Genomic DNA, 24,542 nt, shown 5'->3' with positions numbered 1-24,542 from the left:
GTTGTCAAATTCACAAAAGGAGTTTTTTGTTGTGTGTTTGTTAGGAGGAGTCTAGTGAGCCACACTTACTCACCTCCACTCATCCTCATCAACAAAGTTCTAACGCAGGGGTGCTCAACCATTTTTATGCCATGGACCAATACTATTAAGCCAGGGGTCCATGGACCCCAGGTTGGGAACCCCGGTTCTTAAGGGCCAACACTTGCACTTAATTGGATGACTCTGCTACCAGGTACATTGCCCCACTCTCCCTAATGACTTCCCAGAGTGCCTGCTCCCCGATCCCTAACTTCATCTGCTGAAGACTTCCCCTGCGATCTGGCCTTATGATCTCACTTTACGTGCCAGAAACTGCGACTTTAACATACACGAGGTTTCATTATTATCACACAATGATTTGTTGAACCTTTTTCTGAATCATCTTTGAAACTTTTTGGTCTAGAATTTCTCTAACACAGCTCAATATCTATTGATTTTTTTTGCAGGGTATAGCACCGAATTTAATCAAAATCTTCCTGGTGTATATGGGGCATGGGTAATGTGCTTCCATGTCCTCTGTGTGTCTGCTGTAGATTCTGTTGGCTGCAGTGAGAAGTGTAGACAGAGTTCAGGAAAGGGAGGATGGTTTCCCCGAAGTGCTTAGTTGTTCAGTTCCTTGGACAGAGCAGTTGCCATATTTAATTGTGCATGTGAATTATTCCATGTGCATGTGAAACCCATGAGTGCCTTGGCCCCTCACAGCTCAAACGGCCTCATCTGGAGTGTTGAAGCTCATTCAGTGTTGATTATGGGGTTTAAATTTACCTAGTCAGTCTGTCAAGGAGTTCATAGCATTTATTGTTCTTTAGTGAGGGCATGCATTAACTAATTTTCTTAGCATCCACTTCTACCCCCTTTCAAACTGCTGTTGATACCTATCTCTTCACCCACTTTGCCTGATCTCTCATTTCTCGTTCCATGATCCTGCTTCTGATTAATTCCCTTGGCTCAGCATCTTATCTTCGATCAAATCCTAGAACACCTACCCTTATTTGACAACATATCCCTACCTTAATTCTTCACCATCAACTATGACATTTTTACCCCCCGCTATAATCTCCACACCTAACCAGACGCATCTGACAGTCCCTGTTGTTCTCTCCCTGCCATCTGCAGTGTAACTAACTTCCTTGTCAAATTCCACAATATTGCAAGGAAGGACATAATACATACAAGACCGCTTTGCCGAGCCCCTGCGCTCCATCCGCCAGAAAAAGGGAGATCTCCCAGTGGCCACCCATTTTAATTTCACTTCCCGTTCCCATTCTGACATGTTAGTCCGTGGCCGCCTCTACTGTTGTGATGAGGCTGCTCTCAGGTTGGAGGAGCAAAACCTTATATTCCCTCTGGGTAGCTACCAACCTGGTGGCATAAACATTGATTTCTCAAACTCCCAGTAATGCCCCCCCCCCACCTTCACCATTCCCCATTCCCATTTCCCTCTCTCACCTTATCTCCTTACCTGCCCATCACCTCCCTCTGGTACTCCCCCCGCTTTTCTTTCTTCCATGGCCTTCTGTCCTCTCCTATCCAATTCCAGGTGCCTCTTTTACCAATCAACTTCCCAGCACCCCTCTTCCTCCATTTTCACCTGCGTCCTCCCGTCCTCCCACCTTCTTACTCTTGACTCCTCATTTTTTCTTTCTCTCCAGTCCTGCCAAAGGGTCTCGGCCCGAAACGTCGACTGTTCTTTTTCCCATAGACGCTGCCTGGCCTGCTGAGTTCCTCCAGCATTTTGGGTGTGTCGGTTGCAATTCATGCAAGGTCTGTTCTTTAGAAATTTGTTGGCTCAGAACTTGTTGGACGTTCACGTCCTTACAATGCACACAGTTCTGCAGAGACAACTTGTAATTTCCTTCACCAAGCCTCTGAGGCACAACAGATTGTGCCTGAGTTTGAATCCATTCCAGGATCTATTAAGCTCTGCAAGCGCTTTACAGCAAACACATGGGCCCCACTGCTTATGTGGGGGGTTTCTTTATTTCTTGTGAACATGGGACCATAAAGAATACGGAATTCTTGCCAAGTTTAATTGCAGGATTTCATTATCATTCCATAATGCTTGACAGGCGGCCAGAACTCAATTAGAAAATGTGGGATGGCTATTGCTTCCCTCTGCTGGATGTGAGAGTCCAACTAGATTCCACTTTGCCAGCCAACCATGCACTGTGGTTGCAGCTTCACACAAGTTTGATTGTCATTTGATGACAGAACAACATGGAGCTCGATCAACCACCTCTTCATCTCAGTAGTCTCCATTCTGAGGTATTAGTAATACAAATAATGGAACAGTAAAAAGGCACAGCAAAGACCACAAGACCAGCACCATATCTGGGACTGAACCTTGACTTTGGCATCATGAGGTTTAGTATCACTCGCGAAAGTTTTGCAACTGTTCCAGAATATTGTGTACATGGTCTAATCTCAAATTTCAGCATTGTGCAAGCCCTTGCATTGTTTGTTTTCTTTCAGATGTCAACATTTTAAAAATTTGCAGAGTTCTCTTAGTGCCTTAGCCAATAACAATCCACAAATTGTGCACAAAATCAAATTACTTGGTCATAAGTTCATTGAGGTTTGTGGGATCTTTATGATCCACAAAGCAACACATGCAAAGTGGCGGAGGAAGTCAGCAAGTGAGGCAGCATCTTTGGAGGAGGATTAATAGATGACATTTTGGGCCAAGGATAATGTCTCCAGATGTAGGATCTTGACTTGAACCCAAGGTGGTGACAAATCGGCATATAGGAGGGAGAATGGATATCAGATTGAATGGAGCCACACCAATGTCTCACTCAACATCAGCAAAAATAAAGAACTGATTACTGACTACAGGAGGAAGAACCTGAAGGTCCATAGCCAGTCCTCATTAGGAGATCAGAGGCGAAGGCTTTAAATTCATTAACATATCAGAGGATCTGTCTTGGGATAAGCAAGAAGTGCATTGCAAATAAGGCAGAACAGCACCTCAACTTTCTTAGAAGGTTGCTTGGATGAACTTCTATGTATGGACATTGGAGAGTCTCCTAACTGACTACAAAATGGCCTAGTTTGCAAATAGCAATGCCCAGGTCATAGAACATAGAAATCTGCAGCACATTACAGGCCCTTCAGCCCACAATGTTGCGCCAGCCATGTAACCTACTCCAGAAACTGCTTAGAGTTTCCCTAGCGCATAGCCCTCTATTTTTCTAAGCTCTGTACATCAATCTAAGAGGCTCTTAAAAGACCCTATTGTATTCGCTTCCACCACTGCCGCTGGCAGTGCATTCCACACACCCACCACTCTCTGTGTGGAAAAACTTACCCCTGACATCCCCACGGTACCTATTTCCAAGCATCTTAAAATTAAGCCCCCTTGTGTTAGCCAGTTCAGCCCAGGGGAAAAAAGCCTCTGGCTATCCTCACAATCAATGTCCCTCATCATCTTAGACAGCTCTATCAGGTCACCTCTCATACTCCCATCACTCCAAGGAGAAAAGGCCAAGTTCACTCAACCTATTCTCATATATTATGCCCTCCAATCCAGGCAACATTCTTGTAAATCTCCTCTGCACTCTCTCTATATTATCCATATCCTAGTGAGGTGACCAGAACTGAGCACAGTACTCCAAGTGAGGTCCGACTAGGGTCCTATATAGCTGTAACATTACCTCACAGCTTTTGAACTCAATTCCACGGTTGATGAATGCCAACATACACCTTCTTAACACTGTCAACCTGCTCAGCAGCTTTGAGTATCCTATGGACATGGACCCCAAGATCTCTCAGATCGTCCATACTGCCAAGAGTCTTACCATTAATGTTATAATCTGTCTTCAAATTTGACCTACCAAAATGAACCACTTCACACTTATCTGGGTTGAAGTCCATCTGCCACTTCTTAGCCCAGTTCTACATCCACCGCTGTAACCTCTGACAACCCTCCAGACTATTCACAACACCCCCACCTTTGTGTCATCAGCAAACTTACTAACCAACCCTCTACCTCTTCATCCAGGTCATTTATAAAAATCATCAAGGAGGGGTCCCAGAACAAATCCCTGCGGAACACCGCTAGTCACTGACATCCATGCAGAATACGAACCATTTACAACCACTCTTTGCCTTCTGTGGACAAGTCAATTATGGATCCACAAAGCAAGGTCTCCTTAGATCCCATGCTTCCTTACTTTCTGAAGGAGCCTTGCGTGGGGAACCTTATCAAATGCCTTACTGAAATCCATATACTCTACTTCCAATGCTCTACCTTCATCAATGTGTTTTGTTACATCCTTATGAGCATGATCTGCCCTTGACAAAGCCGTACTGACTATCCTTAATCAGATTATGTCTCTCCAAATGTTCCTAAACCCTGCCTCTCAGGATCTACTCCAACAACTTGCCCACCACTGAAGTCAGACTCACTGGCCTATAATTTCCTGGGTTTTCTTTACTCCCTTTCTTGAACAATCTGCAAATTGACATTGAGGAATTGAAACATCTACAAAAAGTGATGGATACAACCCTATCTATCATAGGCAAAACACCCCTGACCATGAAGCACAGTTACAAAGAGCATTGCCACATGAAAGCAGCATCCATCAACAAGGTGCTCCACCATCCAGGCCATGCTCTCTTCTCGCTACTACTATCTTAGGTCCAACATCACCAGGTTCAGGAACAGTTATTTAAAGTTCAAAGTAAATTTTATTATCAAAGTACATATATGTCACCATATACAACCCGAGATTCATTTTCCTGCAGGCAAACTCAGCAAATGTATAAAATAGTATCTATAACAAGATCAATGAAAGATCAGCCAGCGTGCAGAAGACAACAAACTGTGCAAATATAAGTATAAATAAAGAGCAATAAATAACAAGAACATGAAACGACAAGATAAGAGTCCTTAAAGTGAGATCATTGGTTGTAGGAACATCTCAATGGATGGGCAAGTGAGTGAAATTATCACCTTTTGTTCCAGAGTCTGATGATTGTGGGGTGCTAAGTTCACTTGAACCTGCTGGTGCAGGTCTTGTACCTGTTACCTGATGGCAGCAGTGAGAAAAGGGCATGGCTTGTGTGGTGAGGATCTCTGATAATGGATGTTTCTTTCCTGTGACAGTGTTTCATAAAGATGTGCTCAATGGTTGGGAAGGCTTTACCTGAGATGTACTGAGCTGAATCCATTACCTTCTGTAGGATTTTCCATTCAAAGGCATTGGTGTTTTCCATGCCAGGCCATGACTTCAGGCCACTACACACCTATAGAAGTCTCTCAAAGTTTTAGATGTCATGCCGAATTTCCACAGACTCCTAAGGAAGTAGAGGCGCTGTCGAACTTTTTTTCACAATTTCACTTGTGTGCTGGGTCCAGGACAGGTTCTCTGAAATAGCAACACCCAGGAATTTAAAGTTGCTAACCCTCTACACCTCTGACCCTCTGATAAGGGCTGGCTCATGGACCTCTGATTTCCCTCTCCTGAAGTCTACTGTCAGGTCCATGGTCTTGCCGACACTGAGTGAGAAGTTGTTGTTATGATACCCCTCAGCCAAATTTTCAATTTCCCCCGTTTGCTGACATCACCACTTTGATTTGACCCACAACAGTGGTGTTATCAGCAAACTTGAATATGGTATTGGTGTTGTGCCCAGTCACACAGTCGTATGTGTAAGATGAATAGAGCAGTGGAATAGGCACACAGCCCTGTGGTTCACCTGTACTGATGGGGATTGTAGAGGAGATGTTGTTTTCAATACGAACTCGAGTCTACAAGTGAGGAAATCCAGGATCCAATTGCACAAGGAGGTAGTGAGACCAAGGTCTTGGAGCTTATTGATTAGCCTTGAGGGGATGAGGTATTAAATGCTCAGCTGTAATCGATAAAGAACATCCTGATGTATGCGTCATGCAGTCTAGGTGTTCCAGGGTTGGGTGAAGAGCCAGTGAAATGGCATCTGCTGTGGATCCCACAACCATCAGGGTCTTATATCACTTGGATCACTTCAAATCTGAACTGATCCCACAAGGACTCTATTTTTAGTATTTATTTATATACATTTTTGCACCACATATTTGTCCTTTGCACCTTGGTTGTTTGTCAGTCTTTGTTTATGCAATGTATAGTTTTTCATAAATTATGTTGTATTGCTTTATTTTCCTGTAAATGTCTAAGAAAATGAAACTTATATCATGATATATAAATTCTGCTTCTTCAATGTTTTTAAGACACTTTAGTTGGATGCGAAATTCTGGTGCTTCAAAGACTTGTGGTATCATATAAATTTTATTTATTTTCCTTGTTGATGAATAACATTTCTATTTGGAAAAACTAGATCCTCCTTCAACATTTCTATTGTTTGGAAACTACATCAGGCTGCTTGAAACCTGTGCACTTAACGTGAATGCTTAGCAGTTTAGGAGAACAATTTGCTGAACGATTGGAATGTATTAGTTCTGTACTTTTGTCCCGTGCATTTGCATGCACTACTTGCTTGATTTTGCTTTCAGAGTAATAAGCTGACCTTTGCTGCCAGCTTCTGATGCCTTCTCATGTGATGGGCTTTTTTATGGACCACAAGTCCCATAGGATTCTGTATTTTACCATTTACTGCATGTTGCTTCACACTTCTGTCAGTTTCCTATTGAATTAGAAACACGTAGTATTCCAAAATTATATCCTCCTTAATTTAAATGTTATCTAACAATTACATTTTTATAAACTTTGGATTCTCAATTAGCTACATTTACATTTACTATTTAGGTTATTAATTAATTTCATTTTTAAGTGAAAGATGTTTTAGTCAAATAGGCTGCAGTATTGAAGCCTGCATATTGTTAATGGCACAATTCTTTTTAAATAACACTTGCTTATAGAATCTTCTGTTATAGAATATCTGTTTGGGTGTGGACTTTCATTTACAAATGAGGTTAAAGAATGATGAATCAACAATTCACTGCGGTAATCACTTTTCTAACTTTGTTTCTGTGTAGTGTTATAATTCTTATAGTGACTAATATTGTATAAATCATAATATTAGTCATTGTACATAGCAATGATTAATATTAGGCCAGTGGACCACAGCAACAAAACTTCCTGGTAAGATACAAAGTGTTGTTAAGGATTTGGTTTTTCCTTTTGACTGATGTTTATGAAGAGGGAAGTGGTGTGTAATAATGTAATTGGTCACTTCTTGATTTAAAGTAAAAAATGTTGACATGTGGATAAAACTTTTAATTAGTTCTAGGTGGACTGGGTGGGGTTACAATGACATAGTGATGGTTAACCAGCTCTGTAACTTTTTCCGTTTCCAGTCCAGCTGAGATTGGAAACTGGGCCAGTGCCTTGCTATGTGAGCTTGGTGTGACATGTCTGATGATTTGTTGCATAGCAGTTTTACACCACTTAGAAATCTAATTTTCAAGCCCATTTACTTCCCTTCACACTTTGCTTTGCAATATTCTAATATTAAATGGAGAGTGATCTGGTCATCTAACTATTTTTGTATAATGTTTATTCATTAATTTTTCCAAATTATCCAAGAGGCTTTTAGAAGTTAAATCCAAAATGACTAGTGAGTTATATAAAACTGATGGAATTGAATTGTGATTCAGCACATCACACTTGCAATAATATGCATGATAGACTGAAAAAACACTTGTACATCTTGAACTATTAAAGTGGAACATAAGAATTATGTTTCGGTGCTGCTATAGACTGAACATTTGCTCTGAGTCTTTACATTTTGTATTTCAGAGAGAGGACTCTCTCAATGACAGCATTATCAATAACTGGTTCAAGTTTTTAAGAAGAGTTGAAGTATCTGATGTTAAATGTTTAATTCTTTGATTTTGCCTGCTCTGAGCTTTAAACAATTTCCCTAATTGTGTTCTAGGGGGAACTCGAGAAGCTGAACCAATCAACAGAGGCTATTAATCGTCAGGAAACGGAGCTAGAGGTAAAGTTTTTATGAAAATATTGAAGGATTATGTCTGAGAATTTATGCAGTATATTTGAGAATAGTTTGCACTGCATAACATATGGCCCATGTAACCCTTGAATGCTGCTATTTTTGCAGACATACAGTATGAGATCACATTCAGTCGTGCACATTTTTCCTGCTTGAATATTCTAGCCTTCAGTTCATTGCATAATTGACTGTTTCTTTGAGAGCTGTTTTTCTACTGTTTATAAATCCTCAGTATCTAAGGGAGGATTAGTTAATGGCATTGCTGTAGTTATGATTCATGACTCTGAAGGGATAAGATAAATTAAACGTAACCCTGCTCCGCACACTGCATTCTATATTGTAGTCCTATTGATCGTACTATTAAAGGGATATCAATTGTAGATCTCTCATTTCTAACTCTATAATATATTATACACCGAGTTCTTGTTTCATCAAGCAACACATGACTTGTTCGTATAACATTACAGAGGGAAGCCATGCAGCCTATTGGACCCAGGCTGAGTTTGACAGAAACAATTCAATCTGTCTCATTCTATTTACACTGGAAACTTGTTCTCTCCTATACATACCCGTTGATTTATGTTTCTTCTATGGTGTTAACCGACATGGAACTAGTCAAATAACCAGCATGTCTTTGGGATGTGGGAAGAAGTGGGAGCACCTGGAAAAGCCCCAGTGTGCACTGAGAGAACCAACAGTCAAATGTGAAGCAGCACCATTGCCACTGGAGAGCAACCAGTATTTGCTGAAGTTATGATTGTTGAGCAACACTAACAATTCTGATCGGAGTTAACATTCAATGTACCATGGAATATGGTGGACTATCCATGGTCCAGTAGGAACATCCATTGTGGAAAATCACTTGAAATCTGATCCTCCAGCAATCCGGATTTTTGCTAAATTGGATCATAAGCTTTTGTGTGCTTCCAATCTCATGTATTTGGCTAAATAAATAACTGTGTAATAGTAAAATGGAGCGTTATGTACAACAGATATCGCCATTGCTGATCTATGTAGGTGATCTGAATATAGTAGTACTTTGAAAACTGTCGACTGCCAAAGAATTTAGACTGTAGATCTTTCACTATAACTTTCTGTCTTTCTGCTCATTGAGCCAAAGAGCAAAAACGAAATTGCTGGAGGAACTCAGCAGGTTAGACAACATCTGTGGAGGCAGAAGGACAGTCAACGTTTGGGTTGAGACCTGCTGAGTTCCTCCAGCCGTTTGTTTTCTCTTTGCTCCAGATTGCAACGTCTACATTCTCTTGTGTCTCCAAAGATTCAAAGATACAGCACAGAAGTTGGTCCTTAAACAAACTGGAACCATGAGCATATTTTTTGACCATTTACACTAATCCCATTTGCGTGCATTAGGATCATGTGCTTTTGTACCTTGCCTGTTCAAGTATCTAAATGCATATCTAATGAAATAATTGTATCTGATTCCACCATTTCCTCTGCCTTCGTGTTCCAGATAGTTTCTTACAAAGTGTTGACCAGAACTGCATACAATACTCCAAGTTTGGCCTAACCAGTTTTTGTGTCCCAACTCTTAGAAACTAACACCTGATTGTGAAGTCAAGCTTGCCACTAATTTAAGTGTCTATCTTTATTTAACTTCCTAAAGTCCTATTCACCTCACACTAGTTGGGATTCAATTACATCTGCCAGTTCTATGCTCAACTTTCTAACTGACCTGTATCCTACAGCCTTAAACAACCATCTTTCCATACTGTCAATGTTCATGTTCTTTCCAAGTTTAAGTAAGTTTCAATCAGATTCTTACTCTGTGGGGACTAAGTGTGAAAAACCCAGATGTTGTATCACAGTACTGTGAATGCAATCTTTATCAAATTTAAGCAGGATTGCAGGAACCCATGTCTGAAAGGACACTACACCATCATCTCTGAAAAATCAGTGTGCGCAGGCTTCTGGGGTAGGACATAGAACATGGAATAGTATAGCACAGTACAGATCCTTTGGCCCATAATGTTGTGCTGACCCTTAAACCCTGCCTCCCATATAACCCCCCACCTTAAATTCCTCCATTTACCTGTCTAGTAGTCTCTTAAATTTCACTAGTGTATCTGCCTCCACCATTGACTCAGGCAGTGCATTCCATGCACCAACCACTCTCTGAGTAAAAAACCTTCCTCTAATATCCCCCTTGAACTTCCCTCCCCTTACCTTAAAGCCATGTCCTCTTGTACTGAGCAGTGGTGCCCTGGGGAAGAGGCGCTGGCTGTCCACTATATCTATTCCTCTTAATATCTTGTATACCTCTATCATGTCTCCTCTCATCCTTCTCTCCAAAGAGTAAAGCCCTTAGCTCCCTTAATCTCTGATCATAATGCATACTTTCTAAACCAAGCAGCATCCTGGTAAGTCTCCTCTGTACCCTTTCCAATGCTTCCACATCCTTCCTATAGTGAGAACTGGACACAGTACTCCAAGTGTGGCCTAACTAGAGTTTTATAGAGCTGCATCATTACCTCGCAACTCTTAAACTCTATCCCTCGACTTATGAAAGCTAACACCCCATAAGCTTTCTTAACTACCCTATCTACCTGTAAGGCAACTTTCAGGGATCTGTGGACATGTACCCCCAGATCCCTCTGCTCCTCCACACTCCCAAGTATCCTGCCATTTACTTTGTACTCTGCCTTGGAGTTTGTCCTTAAACCTTCAAAATTTTGACTCTAAACCAAAAATACTAGAGGTTATCTTTGTTTTAGTAGAATTTTTTTTTTGTCTTTGTAAATGAAGGAAGTCAAAAACAAGCAGTTCTCAATTTGGAAGAGGTATTTTGGGAAGGCCTTTAGTTAGATAATTTCATGGGAACTGCGAACCTAATTAGACATGAAACTTTGAAGATTCATTATAAAAGATACTGAAGAAATTTGTTTCAGAAGATAGTTACAAGTGTTATACATTTAACATTAAAAATTCTGCACATCTTAGTCATATGCAATCATGGTTGCCATTAATCCAAATTACCAGTGAGGAACAGGATTATAATAAACTGCATTATCTTCATTCTAGAAATCTTTATGAGCAAGATGCATTATGCAAGATTAAAAAATGATAATAATCTAGGCTTAGAAATCAAGGGCCTCATTCATTGTTGCAAGTCCCCCTCCAGGATTTGAGGTTGTAAAATGCCAAGAGAAATTTGTATGAAATGAGCCCCAGTCTCTCAACCATTAATCAAAGCCGATTCTGAACTCTCAGGTGTAAACAAGCAGAACAGGGAACTGCTGATCATTTATGCTTCAATCATCTTCACCAAAACGGAGCAGACAATGCTACTTCATGGATGAGCAAGGCTTTCACCTTTTGTGTTATGCGGTCCTTAATGATCCCTCCAGCATCATGTATTTCGCTTTTTGCACTTTGCTTCTCTTAATTATGCCTGATTTTTTCCCCTCTGGTCTTTCTAGATGATGTGCTCACCCTTTGCAAAAAAGTTACTCTCACTATTTTCCTCCTTTCCTCCTTTTGCACCAAGGGACTTCTTATTCACCTCTGACTTCATTATACACCATTATTCCATTAGTTCTTCCTTCCAGATAAAGTGACAACCACATATTCATAGAACTTTGGTATTGCTACCTGACCTAATGCCATTGGCTGCCTTTGTGGCAAATTCAAATCCAGCTGTCTTTAATTATTCTGTCATAATGCCCTCACAGTTCGACTTATATCTGTCTGGATGAAGGGTCTTGAACCTTCACAGGTGTTGCCTGACCTGTTGTGTTCCTCCAGTATTTTGTGTGTTGCTATTTACTTCTGTTTTAATTTACCAAAAAATATTCATACGATTTACTTATTAAAGCACTTCTGAAATTCCAGCTCGTGAGCCTTTGACCAAGGCAGTTCTGTGGATACTAATCTCCTGGTGCCCTCTAATAACCTTTCTTTTCTCTTACCCTGGTTATTCTCTCATTAATGGATGGAACACCTGAATTTGTTGCTCTGGTATTAAATCAATGACCTACCCACTTCCAATATTGCACTACTTTAGAGAGAAGCAGGCAATCTCCCAATGCTTCTCCAATTACTGTACCCACCATCAGTGATACATATTTTCTGGGCCATTATTTCACTTCTGTTTGTGATCTTGTTTTCTAGCTTCCAGCAATGACTGCACTTCAGAGCATTTTCCTGGTTGTAAATCATGTTTTGACAGTCGAACCTCATGAAGGGCATGCTAAAAATGCATTCTTATTCACCCTGTTCTCTTGTAATCTTCCCATCTTCTCGCTCTTCTCAGAAGTAAAAACTTAGTTGAGAGGTGAAATTCTCTGCAGCACTAATGAGAACAGCAGTGTAAATCAGCTAGGATTTTGGTGACTTATCAGCACCTTGATATTAATAATTTATTGTAAAAGATGGTTAAATTCCATTGTTTTACACAAGGCAGTTCTTGTACTGACTACACTTTTGTAGTGTTAGTGAGATGTCAGGCAGAAATACAATTCCCAACACACACAATGTGGCACTCGTTTACAAGCAATTCCCTGTATCAGGCAGATAATAGTTTGACATTACAGTAGGAGTCAATTATGAAAAGACAATATAAAGCCCCATTGAACAAGTCAATTATTTTGGGCAATTGAACATATACTTGCCAATTTAAAGGCTGTATTGATTTCAGGCAAGAGAAACACAAGAGTATTCAATCAGTATTTCTAATGATAATGGCACAGAAGGCAACTGTATTCCTATTGGGTCAATGTCATTTCCTAGGGTGAAATCCCATTAATCCCATTCCCCTTCTCTTTATTTGGTCTTCACACAATGGTTGCCCTAAGTATGAGATTGTGAATGCAATGGTGATGGGTAGAAATTGCTGGACTAAAAAAACGTGTTTGATGTTACTGTTCATTGGGTACAATAGAAAATTCAACTGAGCCCTTCTAATTCATAGGGAAATGGACTGCTGCCTTTTACGTGTCTTGTATTGAAAGACATTGTTTCCTGTGTGAGTTCCTTTGAAAACTCGGAAGCTATTTTCAGGTGAATGCTTTTTGAGCCTTGATCGCTTCCGCTGTTGTCTTGCAGGAGGCTCGTCAAAAGTTTCGGACTGTTTTGGTCGAAGCCACTATTAAGCTTGATGAAGTGGGGAAGAAGGTAGGAAAAGCAGTGGATGATTCTAAGCCTTACTGGGAGGCCCGACGAGTCACACGGCAGGTAAAGAAACAAAATGAGCATTCTGCTTCTAACTCCGGATGGATATTTCTTCAGGTTTTGTTGAACAGTGAAAAGAACAATAAATCTGCCATGTTTAAGCGAAGAATTCACTTATGCCATGTAACATAAGGACTAAATCTATGGTCCTATCTCACGAGTTCTCAAGGATGACCTGACAACTATTTATCCTCCCATGTACATAAATTAAACAGATACTGTATATTGCATTGATAACTTGAAATAACTTGCTAGCTACATTACAATATTAACTGTTAATTGGCTGTAAAACATGCAAAGGGCACCATGCAAATTGTTCAACAAAGGTTAGTTTGCTATTAATTGCAAACTCTTACTGAATAAGAGTTTTGCTAGTGCCATTTGTACCAAGTGTTCTTTGAGTCTTAGATTTCTTAAGATTGTTAGAGAGTTCATTTTTGTTTGCTGGTTTAATTAATGGCAAGGTGCAAATGTTGTGGTACGAGTCCCCAACTTTGCTGACAACACGAGATGGAGTCTCAGTGCATTTTTGTGATTATACTGGTATTGGTTTGGTGAGTGACCTTCTGCTGGTGTTCCTCTTGAATACTGTCACCTCTTACAAAGTTAAATCAAGCAACATAAGCGACAGCAGGGCTTCGCTTCCAGGTGGGCCTTCTGTGCTCACTTTGACTGCCAAAACATGGAGGAACTATTACAATATCGTATGATTTCAGTCTTGGAGCCTGACGAGCGAGCAACCTTCAGCAGGGTGACCCCCGGAAAGCATCCAGCCCAGTCCGGCTAACTGGCCAAGTACTAAAGACCTGTGCTGATCAACGGGCTGGGGTGTTCATTGGGATCTTGTTCCAGCATTCCGAAGTACCCACCTGCTTCAATTATACCGATGGCCAAGAAGAGCCTTGTAACCTGCCTCAATGACTATTGTTCAGTAGCACTTATATTCACAATGATGAAGTACTTTGAGAGGTTGGCGATGAAGGATATCAACTCCTGCTGACAAGTGACTTAGATCTGCTCAAATTTACCTACTGCAGCAACAGGTCCACAGCAGATACCATCTCATTGGCTCTTCATTCAACTCCGGAACATTAGGACAGCGAAAATGCATACATTAAGGTGTTCTTTATTGACTACAGCTCTGCAGTCAGCACTATCATCCCCTCAAAATGAATCAATAAGCTCCAAGACCTTGGCCTCGATTCCTCCTTGTGCTTTTGGATCCTTGATTTCCTTACTTGCAGACCTCAGTCATTTCGGATCAGCAATAACATCTCCTCCATGATCTCCATCAGCACAGGTACATCACAATGCTGTGCATAGCCCCCTGCTCTACTCGCTGTACACGTATGACTGTGTGGCTAAATGCAGCTCCAAAGCTATATTTAAGTTTGCTGATGACACCATGGGCTAAATCAAAGATGGTGATGAGTCAGCATACAGGAGGGAGACTGAAAATCGGGCTCAGTGGTGCCATAGCAGCAACCTCTTGCTCAACGTCAACAAGACCAAAGAGCTGATTATTAACTTTAGGAAGAGGAAACCAGAGGTCCATGAGCCAGTCCTCATCAGAGGATCAGAGGAGGAGAGGGTCGGCAGCTTTAAGTCTGTTGGTGTTATTACTTTGGAGGGCCCTGTCCTGGGTAAAGCATGTAAGTGCAATTATGAAGAAAGCATGACAGTGCCTTTACTTTCTTATGAGTTGGTGAAGACTTGGTATGACATCTAAAGTTTTGACAAACTTCTATAGATGTGTGGTGGAGAGTATATTGTCAGGCTGTATCACAGCCTGGTATGGAAACACCAGTGCCCTTGAATGGAAAATCCCACAAAAAATAGTGGCTATGGCCCAGTCCATCACGAGTAAAGCTCTCCTCACCATTGAGCACCTCTATATGAAGCGCTGTTGCAGGAAAGCAGCATCCATCATCAGGGACTCCCACCACCCCAGGGCATGCTTCCTTCTCACTACTACCATCATGGAGATAATGTGAACTTTGAATTTGGTTTCCTGAAGAGATGAGCCATGGAATTTGTCGGGTGTTTCAGAATTCCCACAGTGGTCTTTCAAAGGCTATTCAGCTGCTAAATGTGCAAAATCCCTTTGGCATGGGGTGAACTGTTCCAGAATTGCTTTGGAACATCCTGTCATCACCAAAAACTGTAGGATAGAGCTGTCAAATTGTTAGGGCAGAAGAAAGGACCACCCACCCACCGAGTCCAGGCTGTCTTCTTTTTAGTGTTATGACCTAATCCCTGTTGTCACGTTATAGGGATCAGCTGATATTTGATGTAAATGTGGATGGCTTAGTTAATGATCACAGTCATGTGCACTTAGGTATTGACCTGCAGAGTGCTGATCTACAAAATTCCATTGAATTGAAACTACATTCATAAATAAATGAAACTGGATCATGTTTTAGCATTAAAAAGTTAATTTTATTGTTTTCTCTGGGTAATAAATGTAGAATGCGGATTAAAAAAAAGTCACAGAATCCTATTTTAACTGATAGATCGTTGCTCTCAATTTTTGATTAAGGCAGTGAGTCATTCTCTTATAATTTAAAAATTAGGATGAGCACAAATTGTTTGTGTTGTCACTGATTTAACACCTCATTTTGTCTTGCAGTGAAGCAGGGTAACATCTTGATTCATAATCGGGCAGAGAAATTAGATCATGATGATTGATATTAAGGCTCTTCTGCTATGTGTATTTTATATGTTAAATTAACTTGTGAATTTGGAAATATTCTGAACTTTATTTTGAGCATGAGTTTTGTACCAATCCTAGTTTCTCATGTGAGTAAAAATATTAAGCATTTATTGAAGGTTTAATGCTAATTTCAAAATCTGATGATATCAAAGCATAAACGTACCAAGAAATCACTAATTCTGTGAAGGCCAAGGAATGAATTGTGAAATTTGCTGGTGGGCAGATTGGTGAGCTGTATACTTTGTGATGGATATTCGCCTCCTAGGCTGGTGAGCCTTGTCCTCATGTTTGCTAAGCTCAATTTCTAAATATGGCAGCTGCCACTTGTAAGATTAAGCATTTGTAAGTAAACTTCCTATTAATATTTCTTGTTTAGCTTTTGATCATAAGTGGGAGTCAATCTTCACTTCTTAAAATGTAAATGGAAAGTAGTAATCAGTCTGTAGTTAAAAACACTGTATATAGAACAGCTTTGTAAACAAGCTCTGTATATAGCAGACACTCTGTCAGTGAGAAGTAAAATATAGTGCACTGCACCTGGTTTATTACTGCACAAGAGCACAGTATAAGACAATGGGGTATTTAATTAGGCTTGTTTCAAAACAGAGAACCTGACGTAGTTGTTTAGTCCAAGGAAGCTTACAGGCGAGATGGATAATATCATTTAGCATATCAAGTGACTGATGTGTTTAATGCAGGGAGTTTTATGTACTCAGGTAGTTTAGCTTTAAGCATTAGCTGAGGACTATGGCTCCAAAAAGCATTTAAACCATTTGTGTTTTAAAAAAAAGGGTATCTGAGGAAATATCATCAACGTGTGAAGTCACCCAAGTGGAAGAAGAAGGGTCTTAAAAGGAGAGAGCAATTTGGGCTTATTCAGAATGAGGTGAAGAACATCAAGAAACTATGAAAGAAACACTGGGTGAACTAGAATCCATCCTCTGGCTTTGATTTTTGTGATGACCGTTTAGTCTACATAGTTGGTACTGTATGCTGATTAGTTTATAGGAATAGCACCTATGTTTTGGAAATCCTTTGTGCTTTGGAAATGCTTTAAGCGTTGTGTTTTAGAAATGATTTTCTATTTTAAAATGTTTAAGATGGAAATCCTCTGAGTTTTAAATATGTTTCAGGAATACTGTTTCGATTTAAATGTGTATCACTAAAAATAAATGAACTGTGTTTTAACAACTTTGTTAGCTGGAAGAATCTTCTCCTTGGTAGGGAGGGTATTGCTCAAATAGTGGGCATTGGCAGCTTAACTCACCATGGAGAATAAACAGGAAAGCGAACTAGCCTTTGAAGATTGGATAGTTACGGTATAGTCTCCCTTTAGTGAGAATACCAATGGCTATTTGTATGAGATAGGGCTTACAGTCTTTGTTTGACTGTGTTCAGAAAATCCAATGCCATCAGAACTTTTGAAGATTTAATATTTTACCTAACCTTAATAACTTATTTTATGGACTTACAATTTCCTCTGTATGCTTGTCCTGCCGGGCAGTACTTTAATGCTGTGAAGCTTATTAATCAATGATAATTCAGAACCATGGAGTTAAGTCACCACCCGGTCTCACTCTCCTCTTGCTTCAGGAAGAGTTATTACCCCTCAACCACTGGGTTCTTGAACCAGTGGGGATAACTTCACTCAACTTCACCTGCCCCATCATTGAACAGCTCCCAGAACCTATTTTCAAGAACTCTCAACCTCATGTTATCCATATTTTTGCTTATTTATTAATTATGATTATTTATTTATTTTCTGTTCTGTATTTGTACACTGGTTGCTTGTCCACCCTGTTGGGTGAAGTCCTTCATTGAACTGTTATAGTTCTTGGATTTACTGAGCATATCTACAAGAAAACAAATCATAGGTTTGTATAATGTGACATACATGTATTTTGCTAATACATTTACTTTGAACTTTGAAGTCAGTGGGTCAATAAAATGTGCTTCTTAAGAATAATAGTCATGTAGTATAATTATGTGGCTAAAAGAACAAAATGTGGGAATTTTAATTTAAGGCTGTTTAATGTTCAGAGCCATCTACTAATTCATGAAAATAACTTCTTCCTCTTCTGTTTTGTAGAATGAACCATTTGGAACATTTCCAAATAACATATTTATTCATAATGAAATTGATACTTGAACCATATTTTAACAGATGGTAGCTTTAAGGTTGAGAGTCCTAGTTTCAGAAAGGAAGAGGTAGTTAGCTTACTGTTCTATTTTAGAATAAAACTGTTTTGTCCTTCCTTCAATAACTCTTCATTGTTGAAAGCATTTGCTTCTTTATCAACTTTGGAAAAATCTACGTAAAGAATCCGTTGGAAATGAAACAACCTCTAGCCTACCACTGGCAGGAATTCAGGCCTTGGGGGAGTCCTAGCCCATACATAGTTTTTTTTAAAGAATGCCTTTCCCACTCTCGGGTGTGTGTAAGTCACTTGTGTGTGAGTGTCGTCTTTATCTCTGCATTTTTGCGTTCACGTGCATTTGCGTGATTGCCTAGCAATCAATTTGCACCTGTTTGTGTTAATGTGCACACTGCTGGAAACATTCAACAAGGAGAAGCTGAGCCAGAGATCTAGATTTAGATAATGTGTGGACTTTCGTCTTGAATTTCCAAGGGCTGACTTATCAGGAGAGCAAATGTCTGCACAAACCTGTTGGACTTGGAGGCAATGTATTCTGTTCTAATTCCATGTTCTCTGTCTATAATAACTCTTAAACTGCTAGTAAATTAATGCATTTCTAAAGAAAGCATATGTAAACTCGAGTATGTTAGATAAGGGTCTGAGAACAAATGCGAAGTATATATATATATGTCTGGGCTATGCTTAACACTCACAACATCAATTCCGGTTTGTTTGGAGTGCCACGTGTTATTGTTTGTAATTGGAACTCACTAACCTACTTAGGAAGATCAAGCTACTTGGGAAGATTGTTCTCAATGTGATAGTCTGCTTAACCCATCAACAATGCAAACTGCTCCTGGGTTCAATCAGAAGTGCGTAACCTGGGTGAAATTATGTCTTTTTTAAATTCAACCCATTTATCCTTCCACTTACGGTTACAAAAAAAGTTTGTGAACCCTTTGAAACTATCTGGGTTTTGATAAAACGTGGTCTGATCTTCATCTAAGTCACAATAATAGACAAGCACAATATATCTAAACTAATAACACAAACAATTGTACTTCTTGTAGTCAATACTGAGTATGCCATATAAGTAATCACATTCTAGGTTCCAAAAAGCATGTGAACCTTTGAGATAATGCCTGCTACAAAAGCTATTGCATATCAGGTGTTGCAATCAATGAGATGAGATGGGAGGTATGGGTTGTAGAAGTTCCCTGCTCTATAAAGAAGACGTACAGGGTCAGGTTATTGACAGAGCCTGCTCGTCTCAAGAAAGATCTGTTTATGTGCACCATGCCTTGATCAAAACAACTTTTAGAGGACCTTAAAAATTGTAGAGATGCATAAAGCTGGAAAAGGCTACAAAAGCATTTCTAAAGACCCGAGTGTTCATCAGTCCACAGTAAGAGAAATTGTCTACAAATGGAGGAAATTCAGTACTGTTGCTACTCTCCCTAGGTGTGGGCATCCTGCAAAGATCACACCAAGAGCACAATATCCAGTGATGGAGGTGAAAAAGAACCTAAGGGTAATAGCAAAAGTCCTGTAGACATCTCTAGAACTTGTTGAAGTCTCTGTTCATGAAGTCCACTACAAGAAAAACACTGAACAAGAAAGGTGTTCATGGAAGGACACCATGGAGGAAACCACTGCTGTCCACAAAAAAAAAACATTGTTGCACATCTCAAGTCTGCTAAAGACCACCTGGATGTTTCACAACACTCCTGGGACAATGTTCTGTGGACAGATGAGACAAAAGTTGAACTTTTTAGCAGCTGATCTGTTTGGAGGGAAAAGGGCACTGTGAAGCATGGTGGAAGGAGCATCATGGTTTAGGGCTGTTTTGCTGCCTCGGGGCCTGAACAGCTTGCAAATGTTGAGGGAACAGTGAATTCAAAATTATATCAAGACATTTGCATTCTGTCACCTGAAGCTTAATAGAAGGATGATGCAACAAGACAAATACCTGAAACCCAAGAGTAAATCAACAACAGAATGGCTTAAAAAGAAAAGAAAAATCATGTTTTGGATTGGCCAAGTCAGAGTCCAGACCTCAGCCCAGTTGAGATGATGTGGCATGACCTGAAGAGGACTCTTCATTTAAGGTATCTCAGAAATATTGATGAACTGAAACAATTTTGTATGGAGAGATGGTCTAAAATTCTGCCTTGCTGTTCAAGTCTGATCAGCAGCTACAGGAAATGTTTAGTGGAGGTTATTACTGCTAAAGGAGGTTCTAACAATTATTAATTACTTGGGTTCACATACTTTTTCCAGCCTGGACTGTGAATGATTAAACAATGTATTCAGTAAAGACATGAAAAGTACAATAAATGGTGTGTTATTAGTTTAGACAGATTGTGTTTGTCTATTACTGTGACTTAGATGAATATCAGGCCACTTTTTATGAGTGATTAATGCAGAAAACTAGGTCATTACAAAGGCTTCACAAACTTTCTCTTGCAATTATTCATCTGTGGATATTAAGGAACAATCAAGATATTTTTGGCTGTTGTGACCAGTTTTCCCCAAAGGTTGCCACTGGAGAGTCAACAATATCAGCTGCTTGCTACTGGCCCCAGTGGAGTGAGGGGATTGTAGGCAGAATTTCCAAGCAGTGGGTCTCTCCAAACACTTTGGAGAATTTGAAATCTAGCACAAGATGCTTATGATGAGGTTCTTTAGAGGAGAGGGTCAGAGCACATTCTCACTGTGCTGCAGATTATTCTGGTTGAGTCGACAGTTTCACGTATCACTGAATCTGCATGTTATAACCTTACAGCAATAAGCAGGTTTATGGTGTTCAATGAACTATCTATTATGGAGCAACTTTATTCTGAAATTTTTCATAAATGATCAATATTCCATTTTGTGATAGAAATCCGCAAAATTTTATTAAAGCATACAAAATTTTGTAATCAATTTAAAAGCACCAGTGAAAGCTTTTCATTTAGCCCCGACAGTCTACATACAACATAATGGAATTTGTACAGTGCCGCACCAGCTCTGATACGTTCAAGCTTTGCTCAAGATAGTTACATTTAAAACTATTCATCTTTGTAATAAATTTCTCAGTTATTCTTTCCTATATACGTTTGATGGTTATTATCACTGTATTTCTGGATTCTGAGTTAAAGATATGCCTCAAAGCTACATATTAAGCAATATCAAATATTTGTTATATAGGTTAGTGTAATTTTATTTTCTGTTTTGGAGAGCCAATCTACTATTTAACTTTAAATGTGTGATAGAAAACTACAAAGGACTACCTTTGATACCTCCCTCAACCATTTGAAAAACTAGCAAGTGGGAGTTTGTGATTAGTTCATGAAAATGTTGAAATTCGTTTTAGAGCTATGAAAACTTAAAGTAAAATAAGCAATCTGGAGAAGCACATTGACAGAATTTTTATTTTACAATATTCCAATTTTAATAAGTATGCACCAAATGTCCCAAAGAAGGGTCTTGGCTCAAAATGCTGACTGTTTATTCCTCTCCATAGATGCTGCCTGACTTGTTGAGTGCCTCCAGCACTTTGTGTGTATTACCAGAAGCATATATAATTTTTGGTCAGCTTTTGCAGTAAATAATGTGGAAATTCTGTGCTAAAAGAGACTTGATCTCATAGAATGAAAAGTGAGATGGTTGATGCATTGGTTTGAACTACTCAAAATTCCATGGATTTGTGGAAGGTTCCATTAAATTGAAAGATAATAAATGTAATTCCCTTCATTCATAAAATGAAAAAGGTAGTAAAAAACAGGCAACTTTGCTTAACATCTGCCATGGAGAAAATGTTAAAAGTTATTATGAAATGTGTTATAGGGAGCTATTTAAAAAAAATGAGGTAATCTGATAAAATCAGCATGTTTCATGTTTGAGCAATTTGTCAGAAATTGCGGAGAATGGGGAACTAACGGTTATCTATAGATAATTTAGATTTCGAGAACATTTGATAAGGATACTGCAGAAAATAAAAATTCATCATGTGGCTATGGCTAAAAGATTGCTTGGTGAACAGAAAACAGAGTAAGCACTAGAAGATATTTTTCTGGTTGAATCTGATGTGATAGAAAGTTTAAATAAATGGTTTAGATGAAGGGACTGGAGGCAAATACCTAAATTTGCAATGGTAGGTAGGAAAATAAGTAGTGATAAGGATATTAGGAAGCTGCATGAGGATATAGATAGGCTCGCTGAATGTGTGAAGATCTGATAAAAGGGGTACAGGGTGTGGAAAAATATAAGATTGTGTTTCTAGCAGGAAAAATAAATAAACATCGTGATTGACTGCATAGCTCTAAGGTATAGTGGATATCTAAGTGCATGATTTATTGAAGGCTATGTACAGGAAAAGTATGTAATTGGGAACACAAAATAAATATTAATTGCCTAGGGAATTTAAAATAAAGTATGGAGTTTATTGTTCAATTATATAGAACAATGGTAAGAATTTGTACTACGTTGCTTTCTTTATTTAAGAAAGAACATTTAATGCTTTGGGAAGCAGTTTTAAGGAGGTTTACTGGACCAGGAGCTGGAATGGGTGAGTTGTATCATGGGGACAGGTTAGGCACTCTGGGCTTGTATCCATAAGAATTTAGAAGAGATACAACTTGATTGACACATATAAGATCTTGAAGGGTTATCAAAGTCAAAATCGAGTTTATTGTCAAATGCAAATCTATTTTGCAGCAGCATAATTGCAGGCACACAGCATCATAAAACCAGCATTCACAGAAAATATTAATCTTACATTGTTTTTTACAAGGAAGTACATGATTAGAATTTTAAAAGAAGTTCACGTTTGTGCAAAGTAGTCAGTGTTGCTAAACTGTAGTGATTAGGGTTTTGCTGGTTGTTTCAAGAACCAAATGGAAATAGCTGTTCTTGAACCTGGTGGTGTGAGACTTTGGGTTTCTGCATCTCTGGTTGAGATGACTTTGCCTGGACGGTGGTAATCTTTGATGATGCCTTCTTGAGACACTGGCTCCTGTAGATACTACCGGTAGTAGGGAGGGATATGCCCATGATGTTTGGGCAGAATCCACTGCTCTCTGCAGCTACTTTCATTCCTACGTATTTGAATTGATGTACCACGCCAGGCTGCAACTAATTCGCGTACTTTCAACAGTACATCTGTAGAAGTTTGCTATAGTGTTTGATGACAAGCCAAATCTCCTAAACAAGTAAAGATGCTGGCATATTTTCCTTACAAATGTGATTCCTTATGGTTTCTTTATCATCGTGAGAGGTTGGATATGGAAAGGATGTTTCCTCTTCTGGGATTGAGTTTAGCTCTAAATGAAAAATAGGAGATTTTCCTACTGATCATTACAAATTTAAGATGGAGAAAAGGCAACTTTTTTTTTTCCTATTGCAGTGCTGTGAGTCTTGAACTCTGTTTCTCAAAGGTCAGAGGAAATAAATATAGAAAGATGATTGGTAACCAAGAGGTGAAAGGTTGCCACAGGTAGTTGGGAATGCAGAGCCGATTTTACAGTCTAAACCAGAGTGATTTTATTAGCTTGCAGAGCGGGATTGAGGGGTCAGTGCTCTGTTGTTGCTCCTTGTGCCCTTCTCAGCTTCAGGATGTCAAAGTGTTTCACATCTGGTAAAATTTAAAAAATATTCTGGAAATAAACATCAGATTGGGCAACATCTGAGGAGAGGCAAGGAGTTGTGATTAGTGGTCTTCAACCTGACATAAATGACTCTTTCTCTCTCTTCAGATGTTGCATAACCTGTCGTGTTTCCAGTATCTGCAGGTTTTACATCAGATTTTCAGCATCAGCAATATTTTTCTTTCGGATTACGACTAATATTGTAATCACTATAATATGGTGTTTCCTCTCATAAGCAGGAATGGAATAAGTGACCAGTTGTTTCAGGTGTTAGTTGAAGTATAAATGTTTGGTCAGAGCAGTTTGACTGCTCTGTCCTTGGATAGTTTACACCTATTTGAACGGGTAAATGACATTTTGATTTAATATTACATCCACTGAACAGAAAAAGTGCAGCTGTCTCTGTCAGTACTATATAAATCCAGAACCTCAAAACTCTGATTACTTAGATCCCTCCACTATAGATTCTTCCCTCACCTGCAGCTCCTCTATATCCCAAGCGTCTGCGCTCACCCCATCTTCCACTGCCTTAACAGTGATAGAGTTCCTCTTGTCCTTATCTACCACCTCATCAGCCTCCGCATCCGACACATGTAGTGTAGTGGTTAGCGCCATGCTTTACAGCACTGGTGGCCTGGGGTCAAATCCCACCCTAACCTGTAAGGAGTTCGTACGCTCTTCCTGTGACCACGAGGGTTTCCTCCGAGTGACCCCGTTTCCTCCCACAGTCCAAAGACGTAATGGTTGGTAGGTTAATTGGTCATTGTAAATTGTCCTGTGAGTTGGCTAGGATTAGACTAGAACATCATCCTCCACAACTTCCACTATCTTCAAAGAGATCCTACCGCTAAACATATCTTTCCCACTTCCCGCCCCCCCCTC

The 24,542-nt window shown here is 39.5% G+C and overlaps 1 protein-coding gene across 2 annotated transcripts in view; it reads left to right on the top strand.

The window, feature by feature from the left end:
- Nucleotides 1-24,542, top strand: part of sh3bp5b (SH3-domain binding protein 5b (BTK-associated)) — a 66,674-nt gene that overhangs the window by 17,951 nt on the left and 24,181 nt on the right. The window contains exons 1-3 of one of the 2 annotated variants that reach the window (XM_073024107.1): nucleotides 6,945-6,983; nucleotides 7,918-7,980; nucleotides 13,057-13,185. In XM_073024107.1, the coding sequence (XP_072880208.1) occupies nucleotides 6,960-6,983; nucleotides 7,918-7,980; nucleotides 13,057-13,185 (216 nt within the window). In that variant the 5' untranslated portion in view covers nucleotides 6,945-6,959. Of the gene's footprint in view, nucleotides 1-6,944; nucleotides 6,984-7,917; nucleotides 7,981-13,056; nucleotides 13,186-24,542 lie in introns of those variants that run through there. The other variant, XM_073024106.1, reaches the window with a different exon arrangement.

Source organism: Hemitrygon akajei, chromosome 20 (genome assembly GCF_048418815.1).
Source record: "Hemitrygon akajei chromosome 20, sHemAka1.3, whole genome shotgun sequence".
In the NCBI taxonomy this organism is placed as follows: Eukaryota; Metazoa; Chordata; class Chondrichthyes; order Myliobatiformes; family Dasyatidae; genus Hemitrygon; species Hemitrygon akajei.
Note: the sequence above shows the minus strand (reverse complement) of the source record. Positions and strands in the feature narration are given on the sequence as shown.